The sequence below is a fragment of the Chiloscyllium plagiosum genome, unplaced genomic scaffold (assembly GCF_037043375.1).
Source record: "Chiloscyllium plagiosum isolate Xiang-an unplaced genomic scaffold, Cpla_swu_hap1 HiC_scaffold_10, whole genome shotgun sequence".
Classification (NCBI taxonomy): Eukaryota; Metazoa; Chordata; class Chondrichthyes; order Orectolobiformes; family Hemiscylliidae; genus Chiloscyllium; species Chiloscyllium plagiosum.
In genome coordinates this window covers 118,731,576-118,751,094 of record NW_028270148.1, presented here as the reverse complement: position 1 = coordinate 118,751,094, position 19,519 = coordinate 118,731,576, and the positions used below count along the sequence as shown (strand labels likewise).

The 19,519-nt window shown below is 40.8% G+C and overlaps 1 protein-coding gene across 3 annotated transcripts in view; it reads left to right on the top strand.

The window, feature by feature from the left end:
• Window positions 1-19,519, top strand: part of LOC148149069 (uncharacterized) — a 37,203-nt gene that overhangs the window by 4,435 nt on the left and 13,249 nt on the right. For 2 of the 3 annotated variants that reach the window (XM_087991722.1, XM_087991721.1), the window contains exons 1-2: window positions 8,702-8,833; window positions 18,465-18,561. In XM_087991722.1, the coding sequence (XP_087847848.1) occupies window positions 8,793-8,833; window positions 18,465-18,561 (138 nt within the window). In that variant the 5' untranslated portion in view covers window positions 8,702-8,792. Of the gene's footprint in view, window positions 1-8,701; window positions 8,834-18,464; window positions 18,562-19,519 lie in introns of those variants that run through there. The other variant, XM_087991723.1, reaches the window with a different exon arrangement.

Genomic DNA, 19,519 nt, shown 5'->3' with positions numbered 1-19,519 from the left:
GCTCACAATGTCAAAGTATTGCTCCTACATGTGCACACATATAAGCTTATGGGTGGATTTGTTTTTGCAGAATTACATCTTATTTTGTTCAAAAACTGCATGAATCCATGTAAAACTCTGTAAAACTATGCTGAGGGTTTGTCAGTCTGACATAGCATTGGGACACAGACAAACTTCACACTTATCGTTTAAAAAGCTGAGCTATTTTGAGAATGTAATTTAAAAGAACTTCTGGGATGTACATATCAAAGAACAGAAACCAGCATATCCCATTATAAAAGATTAATGTTTTAATCTAAAATTATTTATGTATCACATCTCCATGACACGGGACTCCTTTGGCTATAAATTCTCTGAGCATGATCTTATTCTCCACAACCACCTGATGAAGCAGCAGCGCTCCGAAAGCTAGTGCTTCCAAATGAACCTGTTGGACTATAACCTGGTGTTGTGGGATTTTTAATTTTGTCCACCCCAGTCCAACACCAGCACCTCCAAGTCAATTTCAAAATGAATTTGAAAGTTTGGTGAGAGAGAAATTGGAAATATTCCCGGAAACTTTGCTCAATATATTTGTCGCAGTTTCCTGGTTAGACATATGTAAAACAGGAACTTACTGGAAGCGAGGTTCTAATCTTGATTGAAACACCAATGAATTTAATTCTTAGTTCTTAGGCTGTAAATGATGGATTGAGAACAGACTACTGTGATGCTTTATGTTATTAAATAGGTGTGATAATTTTGATTTATTGTGTGGTGAATGAAGAGAGTTGCATTTAAGTGAACTCCTGGATGCCTGAAAGCACTTTACATTCCATTAGCGATAATGTAACAATGACAACATTTTAAAATCATGAAAAAAATACAACAGATAAATTGTGAATAGACTGTTAGGGTAGGCTTTTCCCTTTAGGTTTCAAGGTCCCACCCTTGCCCTCAAATGGGCAAAGAAGCTTGCACAGTCTCGGGAATAGTTTTGGGATTTCCAGGAAATGGCAAATTAATGGCCAGAGGGCAGGTTTTCCGTTTAATTAATTTGAGTGAATGGACTCATTCATTGAGTGAATTGGAGGGCCAAATGGGAGGGCCTCCAATAGCAACAGAAAATGCTGGAAATACTTAACAGTCTTGGCAGCATCTGTGGAGAGAGAAGAACAAAGATAACATTTCAGATCACAACCTGAGATCACATCAGAATATAAAAAACAAACCAAACAGGGCAAGTGTAGCCATTTGGTCCCTCAAGCCTGCTCTGTCATTCAATACAATCATGGCGGATCTGATTACTCCACATTCCTATATATTCCAACAATCTTTCACTCCTTACTAATAAAGAAACCACCTCAGTTTTTCCTTAAAAATATTCAAGGAACTCTGCTTCCACTGCCCTTTCAGGAAGAGTTTCAAAGACTGTCCAGTTCTGGTTGCCCAGTTATAGGAAGGATATTATGAAGCTGGAGAGGGTTCAGAAGAGATTCACCAGGATCTTGTTGGGTATGGAAGGTTTGAGTTATAAGAAAAGTTGGATAGGCTGGGACTTCGATTCACTGCAGTACAGGAGATTAAGTGGTGATCTGATACAACTTTATAAAATAATGAGGGACATAGGTAGAGGTAATGGTAGTTATCTTTTCACTAACATGGATAATTTCAAGACTAGGGGGTACATTTTTAAGGTGAGAGGAGAGAGATTTTAAAAAGACATAAGAGGCAAATCTTTTACACAGAGGGTGGTTCACATGTGGAATAAACTTCCTGAGGAAGTGGTGGAATTGGGTACAATTACAGCATTTAAAAGACATTTGGATGGACACATGAATAGGAGAGGTTTGGGGGGATCTGGGCCAGGAGCAGGCAGGTGGGACTTGTCCAGTTTGGGATTATATTTGACATGGACTGTTTGGACCGAAGGGTCTATTTCCGTGCCGCATGATTCTATGACTCATGTCTTTCAGAGAGAAAGAAAAGCCACATAATCTCTGTTTTAAAATGGTGATTTTTAAACAGTGATCACCAAACTCTAGATTCTCCCCTAAGAAGAAACATCCTCTCAATGACCCCTCAGGATCTGATACACTTCAATCAAGTCAGCTCTAATTCTTCTAAACTCCAATGAATACAAGCCCAGTCTGTCCACCATCTGTCCACCGTCTGTCCACTGTCTGTCCACCATCTGTCTACCGTCTGTCTACTGTCTGTCCACCTTTTGTCCACCATCTGTCTACCGTCTGTCCACTGTCCACCTTTTGTCCACTGTCTGTCTACTGTCTGTCCACCTTTTGTCCACTGTCTGTCTACTGTCTGTCCACCGTCTGTCTACTGTCTGTCTACCATCTGTCCACCGTCTGTCCACCATCTGTCCACTGTCTGTCCACCACTTCTCATAAAACAATCTACTCATTCCAGATGTTAATCTGACACATTGTCTCTGAACTGCTTCCAACACATTTACATCCTTCCTTAAATCAAGATGCCAATATCATGGTGAGAGGGAAAAAAACCTTTTCACATCATAACTGTTCAATGATCTGGAATGCACAGCCTGGTTTAATTGAGGTATTCAAGAGGGCACTAGATGTAGCAGGTCAATAGCTCAAAGTCCTGATGCTAATTTGGAGAGTTAGTGCAAACACGTTGGACTAAATGGCCTCCTTCAGCACAGTAATAATTCTGTGATACCACACACAGTACTCCAGATGTGTTCTCACTAATGCCTTGTATAACTGAAGCCAAATTTCCCTCCTCTTGTATTCAATTCCCTCTCACAGTAATCCACAGCATTCTCATACCTTTCCTGATTATGTGCTGTAACTGCATACTAACCAGTTGTGATTCGTGCACTAGGACATTCAGAACGTTTTGCAAATCAGAGTCTGCAATTTCTCACAATTCAGATAATATGCTTCTTTTTCATTCTTTCTGTCAAAATTGGTAGTTTCACATTTTGCTACATTATACTCCAGGGCCACTCACTTAACTCATCTATAACTCTTCACAATTTATCTCCCTATCTACCTTTCAATAGCCTGCTAATTAAGCAACTATTCCTTTGAACCTCTTCAGAGTCAAAAAGTGTGGTGCTGGAAAAGCACAGCAAGTCAGGCAGCATCCGAGGAGCAGGAGAGTCGACGTTTCGAGCATAAGCCCTTCATCAGGAATGTTGATGAAGGGCTATGCTCGAAACGTCAACTTTCCTGCTCCTCAGACGCTGCCTGACTTGCTGTGCTTTTCCAGCACCACACTTTTTGACTCTGATCTCCAGCATCTGCAGTCCTCACTTTCTCCTTTGAACTTCTTTAATATGTTGTAATTCAGTACCAATTTGGCACACAGCTTGTTACATCTTACCAACTTGAAAAAGATCCATTTATGCCACCCTCTGCTTCCTGTTAACCAGTCAATTTTCTATCCTTGCCGATTTGCTACCCTCTCCCCTATGAGCTTTTATTTTCCACAATAAGTTTTCATCTGGCACATTATCAAATGTCTTAGTACAGTAAATCCATTGGTTCCCCTCTTTATCCACAGAATGTGTCACCTCCTCAAGAACCCCAATAGATCAGATAAACATGATTCCCTTCCAAATGGATTTCTTTGCAGTTTGAAGCAGCCACAGGATGCTTAAAGGGTCAGTGCAAGGACACTGTACAAGGAAAATGCCATGAAAGGTCGAGCAGTGGGGCCATATTTCCACAGGATAGCCTTTGGTCTGGCAATGGAAGGCCAGTTCCAGTCAGCTGCCCTGTTCCCTGATGCCTCTGAGAACCTGCAGGCTGATTGGAAAACTTCAGTTTGGTTCTTCAATGGACTGAGTCATCTACCATCTGCATGTGGGTCTGCTGGCCCATCCACCCTGCATTGTGCCTTGGAAAGTGACCTGGGCGGAGAATGGGACATGGGATTGGAGCCAGGGAACCGGTACGCTGCACTGTGGCATGGCATTCCCCATTTACTTGATTCTGTGCCCAACCCAACTGGAATCTTAGCTTCTAGGGTTTAACTTTAGTTTCCATCATGTGGGAACGGTGTAAAGTGCTGAACTGGGCTGGAGTGAGGCAAGTGTGCTCTCCCCATGACACCATTTTCATGTCAGAGTTTATTACAGCCTGACTCCCCACAAGGGGATCCACTACCACCTGGATCATAGCCACAGGAGACCCAGGTAAATTCTGGACAATCTGCTGGGGTGAGCACCAGGAGACAAAAGGAGATTAAAAATAGAATAATACAATGTCCATGTTACATTCAGCAGCCTGTAGAGCTGACAGCACTGCAAGTGACCTTACAGCTGACACACTGTAGGAGTAAATGATTCCTTACAGATTATGCATGGGTATATGAATAGGAACGGTTTAGAGGGATATAGGCCAATGCCGGCAAATGGGACTAGATTTATTTGGAATGTCTGGTCAGTATGGCTGTGTTGGAATGAAGAATCTGTTTCCGTGCTGTACATCTCTATGATTCTATGTCCAGATGTGTAAGTTGTGTCTGACATGATGTATCATTTGCAGGAAATCCTATAAGGGTTTAGAAAACTGACTCATTTATATACAAAACTGACACGGGAGAGACAAAAGAAGACCACAGTCCTTTCTTGGAACCAATTCTCATCCCTGAAACGTCCAGCTCTAAGTTGTCCCAGATCTTTTCATTCTTCCAACTCTGCTTTCTTGTGCAAACGCTCTAGCTCTTCACTCCATCATTGGCAGCTCTGTTTTCAGCTGTCTAATTCTCTCTTAAATCCTTCAAGAGTTTCCATAAACTCACAGATTTTGGCTGTCCCTCCTTATTGTTCTTTCCATGGCTCGATCTAAGTTTCTCGATGTTTACATGCCTATGAGATGCCTTAGGATACAATTGCTGCATTAAAAAGGGCTACAGAAATGTAGATTGTTCATTATTTAATTTTACTAATTTGGTCCAACCCATGGAACTAGGCATTAGGTGACAAGAAGTTGAAAAGCTTTTGGTCTACCAAGTGAAGCATATTAGTGATCGCAGACACATAGGCAGCATGCAGGGATGTATTCACAAAGGTGTGACTGTTATTCTTCTCTCTATGTACTGGCTCACGTTACATATCAAATAACTCATTAACCTCACAGTCCAATGTCACATATTCATTTCAATGTCACATTCTCCACTATGGTTGGGGAGCTTTCATTTCAAGCGTGAGTACAATGTTATTAAATATAAGGCTGCTTCAACAAAGATATTCCATCACCCTCACCCCCATACTTTTCCCATATTCCTCTTCCTTGTATATAAACTGGAATCCACTCAGTTGGCTCCTTGTGACACCTTCAACAAGCATCCCTTGTCAGAAAAGCTTGGAAATGCCATTGATGCTGTATGTTTGGACCAATGACAGCATGAAGCCACAGGATGTTTCCAGGCAATTGAGAGGGAACAGTAGGTTGTGGGAACAGTTGTGTTCCAATGGATGCTTAGGCTAAACAGTGAGTAAAACACAAAATAATTCTAGATTTCCTGATGCAGCAGAATTTGAAATGATAAACACTCAGAGTTAAAGCAATTAGGATGTAGGAAACAAAGCCAAAATTAATTCTGGATGAGTAGGAGAATTAGGAGAATGTGGCAGAGAAAGGAAATTCTCACACATCAGATTTCAATGAACTTCAGATTTCTTGTCAGATTTTTCTGGTAATTGGTTTAGCAAATGCTACAAGTTCTCTTGTAGGGGTGTGGTTTACAGGAACTTGTGTGAAATCCTCCCTACTGCACTCACCAGCTGTACTCAACTGCCTCTAGACCCAATAAATAATATTGGAAGGAAAATAATATATGAACTAAAATTTCTGAAAAAAAAGTACCTATATATTTTGTAGTGTGACCTGTGGTGGTTTTATCACATATAGTGACTGTTCAAGGTAAAGGGACAATGGCATGATCACTGTATGGGGTTTCCTGGTCATTGGCGGTGCTTCCCTTCCCAACCCCATCACCCATTCACACCTCCAATGAGATCCTCCAATGCCACAAAAAGAAAGGAGCCAAATACCATAGGAGCTAGTTACATTTCTTCAAAAGAAAGAACTGTAGGTCAGCAATGCAACCACAGGCTGTGGTCATGTTTGTATTTTGTTTAAATTCTGGTATTGTAATTTATCATACCCTGTGATTAACTTATTCCAGTTGATCATTTCCATCCATTTGTTCTTGCCTATATCATTCAGTGAATTTGTGCTAATTTGCTTTTACTCAGTGGCTCAGTAATACCTCCCACATCACATACCACTGCTTGACTCTTAGCCAATTAAACCATTGGGTAACCATGATTGTAACAGAATAGTTTGAGTGTGTTTACTGCCTTTTCAACATGACTACTTATTTCACATTTTTTCATCTATTAATTATTTGAAATTGATGATACTTTAAAGAATATTATAAATGTGACATGTGATCAAACTACCAGCTTAAACTTTATAAAAATTCCTTGAATTCACATATTTTTGTTGGTAATTTTTGGTACATTATAGCAAATTAAATTTTATTTTCATCTTCAAATGTAAGAATTCATTTTTATATCAGTGCTTCCTGACAGACCACATCATCCTGCCTGGACTGGATCACCGTTCTTCCACTGGGTCAAAATTGTGAAACTCACTTCCTCACAGCACTGTGAGTAACTCTGAATACATTCCCAAGGACTGCAACAGCTCAAGGAAGAAGCCTATCACCTCCTTCTCCAGGGCAATGAGGCCTGGACAATAAATGTTGGCCTGGCCAGCATGCTCACATCCCATGATCAACTTTCTTTTAGTCCTCGATTGAAACAAAAATAAAATAAGACTTTTAGGTATTACAACTTCAGGAAGAAAAAGAATTACAAAATTGCAATCACTATTACCAGTGCTTCACAGTCATGATTTTGAGGACCTCACCTTATTGCCATTGTTGTACATGGCCACAAAACACAGGAGATGGTACATGTGACCACATTTACTGAGTTTTCCAACCAATTCCAGTTTCACTCTTTTCAGATTCACAACACCTTCATAGCCTGATGAGCTGACCAGACTTTCCATACAGATGGTGAGGATGACACTAAGAGTCTACAGAGAGATATAGACAGGTTAAGTGAGTTGGAAAATCTTGGCAGATGGAATGCAATGTGGTAAAATGCAAGGCTGTGCACTTTAGCATAAAGAATACAGGAGCTGAATATTATTTAAATAGAGAAAAACTGTAGAATACTGTAATACAGGAGGAGTTGGTGACCCTCACGCATGAATCACAAAAAGCTAGCTTACAAGTTAAGCAGGTGATGGGGAGAGAATTGGAATGTTGGCTTTATTTCAAAAGTAATGGAGTATAAAAATAGGGAAGTCTTGCTAAAACTATACAAGTCACTAGTTAGAACAGCTTATGTCCTCTTACCTAAGGAACGATAGGAGGAGGCAATTAAGAGAAGATTCATTGGGTTGATTCTGAGACAGGAGGGATTTTTGGATAAGGAAATGTTGAATAGGTTAAGCTTGCATTCAAAGGAATTTAGAAAAATAAGAGGAGATCTTAATTGATTATGTAAGAGTTATAGGGGATTGGACAGGGAGGTTGTTTTCCCTCGTGGGAGATGATGCCCAGGGAGGTCGGACAGGGAGGTTGTTTTCCCTTGTGGGAGATGATGCCCAGGACCAGAGGGCATCATCTTACAATCAGAAGTCAACCATTTAAGATAGAGATGAGGAGAAATTTCTTCCCTCAGAGAGTAGTGAATCTGTGGAATGCTTTGTCACAGACAGCTGTCAAGACTGGGTTATTAAGTATATTCGAAGTTGAGACAAACAGAATTTTAATCAGTAAGGACAACAAGGGGTATGTTGTAAAGGCGGGAAAATGAAGTTGAAGATGATCAGATCAGCCATGATCTCATCGAATGTGGAGTGGACTCGATGGGCTGAATGGCTGAATTCTGTCCCTACTTTTGACGGACGTATAGAGCCCTGCAATGTGGTCAATGACTGGCACTATCTGGGAATCAACCAGTTCAGCATGGCTCCAAAATCTAGTTACTCATTCAACAACAGAATGTTTTTAATCTCCTGTTAAACCCAAAGTCATTATGACCTTAAAGAGAAAATGTCTCCATTCAACAACAAAACTTATATTTACGTGGCATTTCAATGTAGTAGAACACTTCCAAGATGCTTTTGATATATCAAATTCTTCCACTGGGGAACTTAACTTCATGAAATAAAAATAAGGGTTAGTGTTTTAACTGCAGAAATTCTTGAATGTTTGCTTTAAGTCATTGCTTCTCTGAATCAATCACAGACTATGTTCACTATAAAGGAACTAAAATTACAGGTATCAGGATGTTTCTATGACACTGCCCTTTCATACTAATTAAACAACAAATTTATTGAGAGACAAACAAATGGCAAGTAAGAGTTGAAACTGACTGAGGGTTCAGGAAATAAATTGACAAGTTTAGGAGGGAGATTAAGTGAAATAGTATTTTGGAGAATTGGTTTGAACAGCAGTGAAGTTAATATTTCTTGGCACCTCTACTGTGCAGTTTTCCCTATGTTTTGCTTTGAAGTATTGACTTCGATTGTGTTCTCAAAGTAGGAAGTAGGATTTGAAATCCCAACCTTCTGTTTTTAACAGATCTTCCCAGCTGCTGTCGAACCCAGTGCTTCAGGATAGTTTGTGTCTTTACTGTGGAATCTTGCTTTGTGCTTTGTTGCTCTTGGCTGGGAAACCAGATCAATTTAATCTCCGAGGAAAAGAAAGAACACTTTTACATTCAAGTGACAAATCCAATGGAGCAAAGGATTGACCAACAGACAAGATTCAGTGTGGAGTATGTATGGTAATTGGGATCAGAAAACACTAAATGATTCATTTGCAGGTTTGACTAAGAGATTGTATCATGGTCCTGTAATATCTTTGAAGTTATTTGATATTGTACAATCCAGATAAATCATAGGTAACAAGCATAAATGCCTGATGGGAAAGCAAGGAGTAATGTTTCTAATGCTGTGAGTTGTAGTTTTGAATGAGCTTTGGAAAGGATGATGGAAGTAAACTGAAAATAATTTCCAAAAGAGAACTAGAAAATACTTGAAAAGACAACATTTGCAGGGCTATAGGGGAGAGCAGGTAAGTGAGGCCAGTAGGATAGCTCATTTAAAGAGCCAGCACCAGAATGAAGAGCTAACTGGCTTTCTTCCTGTTGTATAACATCATAAAATCTATACTGTAGGATGAATTTTGCAATACTACACATATGACAGATATCATGAGATCATTCATCAGAGAAAAGGGTAGAGACATGAATCTACTGTCACTTTCATTTTATTGAATGGGAATTTATCAACTGAGGCTGTAGCAGGGACATAGGTTTTACCAAACTTATCACCATTTACCAGCAGCGTCTGCATACAGACCCACTCACAATGTGGAGTATCTGTTTGGGGCACATGAAGGCTGTAATCCAGGACCAGCCTCTCTGGAAAATAGTGAAGAAATATTTGGCTCCTGACATTTTCAGCAACTTTTATTGCTCTACAGTTAAGATTCTGGTGGAGGGGGATCCAAGATGGCGGCGACCCAGCAAGTCTGAGTCTATAGTGCTCCTCCTAAGACTTGGGCAAAGTGGGCCACCCGCCTCTATCACACTACCAAATCATTTAAAATAGTTTTTACTTAATGTAATTAGTTGCTCAGTACTGAATTTAAACAATCTAATCTCCTGTAAAAACGACTAAAGGGAAGGGAGCCTACAGTTCTCAGCAGGCAGGAACCCCTCCCCCAGCTGCAGCTGGGGCGTCCGCAGCTGCCTCCGGTGACTTACCTACGGGGTCGAGCCTTGTGGAAATAATCTCCAAACTTGACGTGAAGATCAATGCCTTCATCGAAGAGTCCCGGAGCCGATGGGGTTCACTCTCGGCCACGCTACAAAACCACGACCGAGACATCAAGGAAATCAAGCGCAGAGTCGGAGGAGCGGAGCTTAAGGCCGCAACCTCCGAGGCCATTGCAGAATCGGCTGTGGATTGGGTCCGGACTCTCGAACAGCGAGTCCGGACCTTAGAGAATCACATCGACCTTAGAGAATCACATCACATCACATCGAGGTCGTCGAAAAAATATTCGTTTGCTGGGCCTTCCCGAATGGGAAGAAGAAGGCCAGCTTACAGCGTTTCTTGAACAGTGGCTTCCACAGCTTTTAAATCTGGAGGCTGGATCAGGCCAGGTAAGGGGGCCTACCGGGTTGCAATACGCGGGCCCAGCTTGAACCAGTGCCTCCGCCCCGTTCTGTTCTGGCTGCAGAGCTATAAGGAGAGGCAGATGCTCTTAGAAGCTTCCAGAAATCTTGGGAAAGATCCCCAAGTCATGATTTATAAAGGATCCAAGATTATGTTATTCCAGGACTTTTCCCCAGCTTTGGTCCAAAAGACGAAGGCGTTTGATGAAGTGAAGAAGTTGTTTAAGGGACTTAAATATTCAGTACTCCTTGCGCTACCCAGCTTTAACCATGAAGGATCCGTGTATAACTTCGGATCGCCAGAAAAGGCCAAGGAGTTTTTGGACTGTCTTAGATAAATTGTAAGAGTTAATTGATGTTGTTTTACTCTCCCCCCACTCCGGTTTACACCCTCCTTTTTTTTATATTAATCCCTTTCTTTACTTTACTGTTTAATATTATCTTCGGGGGATGGGGAGAGGGGTTTATTTATTTGTTCTCTATTTAGCGATTTTCTTCCCTTTTTTTATATATATATAGGCCGGGGAGGTCTAGTTAATGTAGGTGGGGGGAGGTGGTTACCTTATCCTATTTTATTTCTGTCTTTAGGAGCGGGGTTGTTTTCCCCTGTTATTTTGTATTACTATGTTTAATTATTACTTGTTGAGGCTGTAATTTTATAGTTATATATGTTTATACATGGTATTAACATTACCAAATATATCCAGGTGTTGGTGTGGGTGGGGGGTAGGGTACATACTGTTAACTCTAGCTCTGTAGTATATTTGAATTTTCTTTATCCTATCGTGGGGTGCCTGGGTCAAATGTGGGGCACTGGTTGGGAGAGGATATGATGGACTTTTGGAAAGGAAGTGATGTCCCCTGGGAACAAGGGGGAAAAGCTCCATTTAAATACGTTTTATATTTTTTTAATGTAGAAATAGATTTTTTATTATATTGATGAGAGTGTATTAAAGAGCCTTTATTTTTGTGAATTTTATATGCACTATGCTTAGGAAGTTCTGGATAGGGTTTCCCTTCCCGAGGGGTCTCGGACTTGCCCAGACGATTATGGTTAATCAGTCGGTTAAGTGGTGCACCTGGAATGTCAAGGGGAGTAATTCGCCAATCAAAACGAAGAAAATATTATCAAACCTCAAGAAAGAAAGGGTTGATATAGCTCTCCTACAGGAGACACATTTATTGGATAAAGAACACTTGAAATTATGACTGGGTGGATTTGATCAGGCCTTCTTTTCTTCCTTCAGCTCAAAAAGTAGGGGAGTTGTTATTCTTATTCGGAAGAACTTCCCTTTCAAAATCCTAAACCAGATAAAAGACGAATCTAGACGATATATTCTGATTAAAGCCCTTATAAATGGAGAGGAATATGTGACCTTAAATTTGTATTGCCTCCCCCCCGGGCACATCCTTTTAAATTTATAACGGAAGCCTTCTTAAAATTGATGGCTCTCGGTGCTTGTCATACAATTATAGGAGGAGATTTTAATTGTATTATGGATCTGGAAATAGATAGGATTCCTAAGAGTACTGCAGGAGTATCTCCCAAATCTAGACAATTGGTGGATTTGAACAACAAATTCGGACTAGTAGATGTATGGAGATGCCTTCACCCACACGGCAGAGATTTTTCTTTTTACTTCAATCCACATAAATGTCATACCAGAATTGATATATTTTTTGCCCCCTCAATTTTTTAAAATTCCATATTATCCTGTAAAATAGGTAGTATAACAATTTCTGATCATGCTGCTGTATATATGGAAATCAAGGCGAGGAACAATGAGACATCCCCCCGGCATTGACGTATGGACCCCTTCCTGATGAAAGATAGTAAATTTGTAAAGTACTTCTCTCAAGAATTTAAAACTTTTTTAGAAATTAATTCAGGTACGGCTAGAACCCATCAATGATGTGGGAGACCATCAAAGCTTACGCGCGAGGTTTGATCATTTCATACTCAGCGACCCAGAAAAAATTAAAGGGAGAACAACAGCGTCTGCTCAAAGCTCGCTTAAAAGCAGCTGAAACAGCATACGCTGACAGACCTTCTATTATCAAATTACAAAGGATTACGGCCCTGAGGACAGCTCTAAATACCACGCTTACCCAAACGGCTAAGAGGGAAATATTATTTGCAAAACAAAGGTTATATGAATTTGGCGATAAACTTGGTAGATACTTAGCGTTTCTCGCAAAGTAAAAAAAGGCCCCTCAAACAATCACGTCTATCAAGGAAAGTACGGTATTCTGACTCATGATCATAAGACCATAAGACCATAAGACATAGGAGTGGAAGTAAGGCCATTCGGCCCATCAAGTCCACTCCGCCATTCAATCATGGCTGATGCGCATTTCAGCTCCACTTACCAGCGTTCTCCCCGTAGCCCTTAATTCCTCGAGACAACAAGAATCTATCAATCTCGGCCTTGAAGACATTTAGCGTCCCGGCTTCCACTGCACTCCGTGGCAATGAATTCCACAGGCCCACCACTCTCTGGCTGAAGAAATGCCTCCGCATTTCTGTTCTGAAATGACCCCCTCTAATTCTAAGGCTGTGTCCACGGGTCCTAGTCTCCTCGTTTAACTGAAACAATTTCCTAGCATCCACCTTTTCCAAGCCATGTATTATTTTGTACGTCTCTATTAAGTCTCCCCTTAATCTTCTAAACTCCAACGAATACAATCCCAGTATCCTCAGCCGTTCCTCATATGTTAGACCTGTCATTCCAGGGATCATCCGTGTGAATCTCCGCTGGACACGTTCCAGTGCCAGTATGTCCTTCCTGAGGTGTGGGGACCAAAACTGGACACAGTACTCCAAATGGGGCCTAACCAGAGCTTTATAAAGTCTTAGTAGTACATCTCTGCTTTTATATTCCAACCCTCTTGAGATAAGAGACAACATTGCATTCGCTTTCTTAATCACGGACTCAACCTGCATGTTTACCTTTAGAGAATCCTGGACTAGCACTCCCAGATCCCTTTGTGCTTTGGCTTTATTAATTTTCTCACCATTTAGAAAGTAGTCTATGCTTTTATTCTTTTTGCCAAAGTGCAAGACCTCGCACTTGCTCACGTTAAATTCCATCAGCCATTTCCTGGACCACTCTCCCAACCTGTCAAGATCCTTCTGCAGCCGCCCCACTTCCTCAGTACTACCTGCCTGTCCACCTAACTTCGTATCATCGGCAAACTTCGCTAGAATGCCCCCGGTTCCCTCATCCAAATCGTTAATATATAATGCGAACAGCTGTGGCCCCAGCACCGAACCCTGCGGGACACCGCTCGTCACCGGCTGCCATTCTGAAAAAGAACCTTTTATCCCAACTCTCTGCCTTCTGTTAGACAGCCAATCCTCAATCCATCCCAGCAGCTCACCTCGAACACCATGGGCCCTCACCTTGCTCAGCAGCCTCCCGTGTGGCACCTTATCAAAGGCCTTTTGAAAGTCTAGATAGACCACATCCACTGGGTTTCCCTGGTCTAACCTACTTGTTACCTCTTCAAAAAATTCCAACAGGTTTGTCAGGCATGACCTCCCTTTACTAAATCCATGTTGACTTGTTCTAATCAGACTCTGCTCTTCCAAGAATTTAGAAACCTCATCCTTAATGATGGATTCTAGAATTTTACCAACAACCGAGGTTAAGCTGATTGGCCTATAATTTTCCATCTTTTGCCTTGATCCTTTCTTGAACAAGGGGGTTACAACAGCCATCTTCCAATCATCCGGGACCTTTCCTGACTCCAGTGACTCTTGAAAGATCTCAACCAATGCCTCTGCTATTTCCTCAGCCACCTCTCTCAGAACTCTAGGGTGTATCCCATCGGGGCCAGGAGATTTATCAATTTTAAGACTTTTTAACTTTTCTATCACTATCTCTTTCGTAATGGCAACCATACTCAACTCAGCCCCGTGACACCCTTTAATTTTTGGGATATTACTCATGTCTTCCACTGTGAAGACTGACGCAAAGTACTTGTTAAGTTCTCCTGCTATTTCCTTATCTCCCATCACTAGGCTTCCTGCATCAGTTTGAAGTGGCCCAATGTCTACTTTTGCCTGTCGTTTGTTTCTTATGTACTGAAAGAAACTTTTACTATTATTTCTAATATTACTGGCTAGCCTACCTTCATATTTGATCCTCTCCTTTCTTATTACACTCTTTGTTATCCTCTGTTTGCTTTTGTATCCCTCCCAATCTTCTGATTTCCCACTGTTCTTAGCCACTTTATAGGATCTCTCTTTTTCTTTAATACATTTCCTGACTTCCTTTGTCAGCCAAGGTTGTCTAATCCCTCCCCGGTTAATCTTTCTTTTCTTGGGAATGAACCTCTGTACAGTGTCCTCAATTATACCTACAAACTCCTGCCATTTTTGCTCTACTGTCTTCCCGGTTAGCCTCTGCTTCCAGTCTATTTTAGTCAGTTCCTCTCTCATGCCCTCATAATTACCTTTATTCAACTGTAACACCATTACATCCGATTTTGCCTTCTCCCTTTCAAACTCCAGACTGAACTCTATCATATTATGGTCGCTACTTCCTAAGGGTAGGACGCAATCTTTAGAAAATTTTATTCTGATTTATATAAATTGCAGGATTGCGAAGACAGAACTAGGAGGATGCAGTCATTTTTTAAAAACCTGACCTTTCCGACCTAACTCTGGAACAGGTATCGGTCCTGAATGTTCCCTTAACAAGCAAAGAAATACTTGACGTAATCAGGCAGCTTCAGAGCGGTAAGGCATCTGGCCCAGATGGCTTTCAAGCTGAATTCTATAAAGAATTTACAGGAATATTGGCTAGTCCACTTATGGACATATATAACTACTCATACTGTCAGGGCTGTCTCCCACCTTCGCTGAAAGAGACGAATATCTCTCTTATCCTCAAAAAAGGAAAGGACCCAGAAGATTGCACGTCATACAGACCAATATCTATGCTAAGTGTAGATTTTAAAATCCTCTCTAAAATGTTAGCATTGAGGCTAGAAAGGGTATTGCCACACATTAAAAAAGAGGATCAGACAGGGTTTATTAAGGGCCGTAGATCATCCAATAATGTTAGAAGGGTTTTGAAAGTGATTCAAGCCTGCCATCAGGGAAAGATACCAGGAGTAGTAGTTTCATTAGATGCGGAAAAGGCATTCAACAGGGTTGAATGGTCATATTTGTTTTACACATTGGAAAGGTTTGGCGTTGGAAAGGTGTTTACCAAATGGGTCTCAACACTGTATAATAATCCCAAAGCAGTTGTGGTTACCAATGGATTAGGTTCGGATAGCTTCAGTGTGGGTAGGGGCTGCCGTCAGGGATGTCCTCTCTCGCCATTGTTATTTACGCTAATAATTGAGCCACTAGCAGAAGCTATACGAGCTGATCCTAATATAACGGCCCTGAGGATTGGTACAGGTAAACATAAAATTACCCTTTATGCAGATGATGTTCTTCTATTCCTCAGTAATCCCCTGATGTCCGTGCCTCGCTTAATCCAACTTATTAATACATTTAATGTATTTTCAGGCTATAAAATTAATTTTTCAAAATCGGAGGCTATGCCGATGGGTGGCCTTGCTATGATACCCCACTTAGTGGACGGATCCCTTTTTCCCTTTCGTTGGTCCCTGGAGGGCTTCTTATATTTAGGCATTTTTATTACTCCAGTATTTGGTCAGTTGTATAGGGCTAACTTTGTGCATTTACTGGAAAGGATAAGGCAGGACCTTCAGCAATGGGGAGACCTTCCAATTTCCTGGTTAGGCAGAATAGCACTAATTAAAATGAATGTCCTGCCCCGTCTCCTATACCCTATGAGAATGCTTCCGGTGATGCTGCCGAGGCTGGCACTACGCAAATTATATGGCTGGTTGGGTTCCTTTATCTGGAATCATAGACGGCCCCTCATTAAGCTGAAGAAGCTACAGCTTCCACAGGCAAGGCGAGGATTGGATTTCCCAGATTCTAGGAAATATCAGTTAAGTTCCCTATTAAACTACATAGCCAACTGGGTCTTGTCTGACCCACAATCAATCTAGCTGGACATCAAGGTTTCTCAAGTAAAATGCCCACTTATTAACCTCTTGTTTTCAGACAAGAGGAAAATCATCACGGATCAATGTAAAAACCCTATAATACTAAACACAATTAAAGCTTGGAATATAATGCAGCAAAATGAGGGCAACTCCGATAGTGGGAGCATGGGGATTTCAACCGGGGCTTACAGATGCCACTTTCAAACTCTGGAGATCCAGGGGTATCTCCTGTTTAGGGGATCTGTTTAAAGAAGGGGTCCTGATGTCTTTTGAACAGCTGCATCAGAAATTTAGATTACCTAATGGATACTTCCAAATTCGAGATTACATACAGAAGATCATTTTTATACATCAGATAGAGAACGTAGAGTGTTATGGCCAATGGGGGTATCTTTATCATTGATATCATGATGAAGTATCGGGAGATATGGACAATCTGCTTAAAACATGGGATCAGGATTTGGGACTGGAAATCTCTATAGGAATGTGGAATGACATTTGGGAAAATGCCAGAAGAATCTTCATCTGCAAAAGAACTCAGGCCATTCAGTTGAAGATACTTCATTGGGGCCATATAGCACCGGACCGATTGGCAAAATTTAAGGCAGGAGCATCTCCAATGTGTCCCAAATGTAAAATAGAGGTGGGCACTCTTGTACATTGTTTATGGACCTGTCATAAGATCCGTAGATATTGGACTAAAGTAGCAAGTGCTCTGACAGAAATCTTAGGAACGGAAATTAGAGTGGATCCTGTATCTCTCCTTTTGGGCTTTTCGAACTTACCCTCCCTGGATATGCATAGAAAGAGATTATTTTCTATTCTCTGTTTCTGTGCAAGGAAAAATATTTTGATAAACTGGGTGGCTGAGGGCCTCCCTGGACTTTCGAATTGGCACAAAATAATCATGGAATATATTCCCCTTGACTTCCTTACAAATATGGTGCACCAAAAACCAAATTATCCCATAAAATATGGTAGCCCTTCTTGAATTCATAAATACAGATATTTCGGTCATCCTAACTTGGGCTTTTATTTAATTGAGATGGCAAACCTGGCTGGTCCGGGGCCCGTTGGGAGAGGAATCCCGCTCAAATACGAGTTTTGTTACAATCTGATGTTAACACATTCTAAGCATATATCTCACTACTCAATTTCTGTGTTATCCGTCGTTCTTTTTTCTCTGAATAATGTAAGAGACTTAATTATACACTCTGGTTAGTTGTAGGTTAGATTAATAGTTAGTTGAGTTTTGTTTTTTTTCTCTTGGTATCTCTTTTTATTCTGTTTGATAAATTTTGGTTATTATTTATTTAAGATTTAATTGTATATCAATGTTTATACCAGGGTTTTTTTTTTAATTTGTAAACTTGTAAAAATATGTTAAATTTTCAATAAAAATATCTATAAAAAAAAGATTCTGGTGGAAATCCTGTGCAGATTCAGACAATGTCTGGTGTCAACAGATTTCCAAATGTTTCAAGAATAGGCCTCAATTTCTATCAATAACTGAAGACTGGAGAACATTCATGGGAATTTGGTCCCTCACTCCAGTTGTTGGCTTAGGTTCATTTGGAGATCAAAACACGAACCATGGCTAAGTTATCACTGGCTCTGACTTAACTTATTTTACCCTATCATCTAACTTATTTTCTTTACTCATGAGACATGGGGTGTTGCTGTTTGGGCCAGCATTTTTGCTCATCTGTAGTTGTCTTGGAGATCTTGTCTACCCCATTGTCACCATTTCTGTCTCCCTTAACTCCATTCCATTTCCCAATCCCAATTGACATAACACTCAAAGCTGGAAAGTGAGATGACAAGGAAGTAAGTGGCACCTGTACTCCCTTCTCCCATCTTGTTCCTTCTCACTTCGCTCCTTCCTCCTACTGCTCTCCTCCTTTCAAGGGTAAGTTAGAATTTCATAAATTGTTAATGAGAGAGATACTTCACAAAATATTTGTATGGAATCAGTCAGTGAATAAATCAACTAGCAAATATTTAAGAGACTCTGCAAAGTGAGTGCTGATCTGTCATGTTGTGTTCTTTCTGCTGACATTTGGTAAGGTAGAGAGTATTTAGGTAGTGGGTAGCAAATGCAGATTAATTGGGAATTTATGCTTGCATCAGGATTGTATGTTTATATATCAATGACAAACTGAAGATTTGTGATATGCTTATTCAAAAGGAAGCAGAGAAAAGGTGAATCTCAGATGGAGGATGAACTGGTCAATGGTCCATTCCAGCCTGTTTATACTGAGACTTTTGCCAAGAGTCTAACCCAGGTGATTATTTCTGCTTCTCTTTTATTAAAACCTGCTGAGAAATGATGTTTGTATTTTTTCTAAATTAATCGATAAATCCAATGCTTAAGTGAACTGTTACTATTGCTAAGGACCCCAGGTCAAATCAGACCAGGTCAAATTGAGGTCACAACCTCACCCTGTGTGGTAAACAGGCATCAAGCAGTGATTTTCCCTAAATTTACCAGTTACTGTTTAGAAAGTGAGTTGTCATTTAATTAAGAATGGTGGTGTACTCTCAAAGCTGGAGGCCCAGTATCAGAACCTCTAACTTGGAGGGGAGCTACAGCCTTGCCACTCTGCTAAGAGGTAGAGACAGAGATTCCTATTGTATCATTGTATAGATTCCAGACCTGACAGGCCTGTACTTTAAAACAGTGAGATGACACTGTGACATCCCTTTGGTAGCAATTGTTGTCGCAGTCACAGTAGTGATTGTTGGAGCCAGCTGGTATTTACTATATCTGTATTCTATGTAATCAGTAAGCGCAGAATCTGGGCTATGGTTATTTTTGAGATACTGTGGCAGTCTGAACAGTGAGTTTGTTATAAATTTGAAGACATCTGTCTCAATAAGAACCCAGTCTTTGTGGTATACGTTAGACATGTTACATATAGGTGCACTCAGCACATATTATACTGGCAAGAAAAATAGAAAATGCTAGAGAAAGTCTCCCAGTATCTGTGGAGAGGAAGAAACAGTGTTAATGTTGCCAGTCTAAAGATTCTTCTTCAGAATTCATGCTGACAAAGTTGTTTCACTCAGAAACATCATGAATGCCCTCTCTGTGACTTTAAGAGGACTATATTAAAAAATACCTCAGCAGCTGGGTCACAGTGTGACCACCACAGTGTGACCACCAGAGGGTGAGCGCTGGCTACAGCCTCGAAGTTTGCCTGAATGCTGACCCCAGTTTACTCAGTGTCTCATCTTTGGATG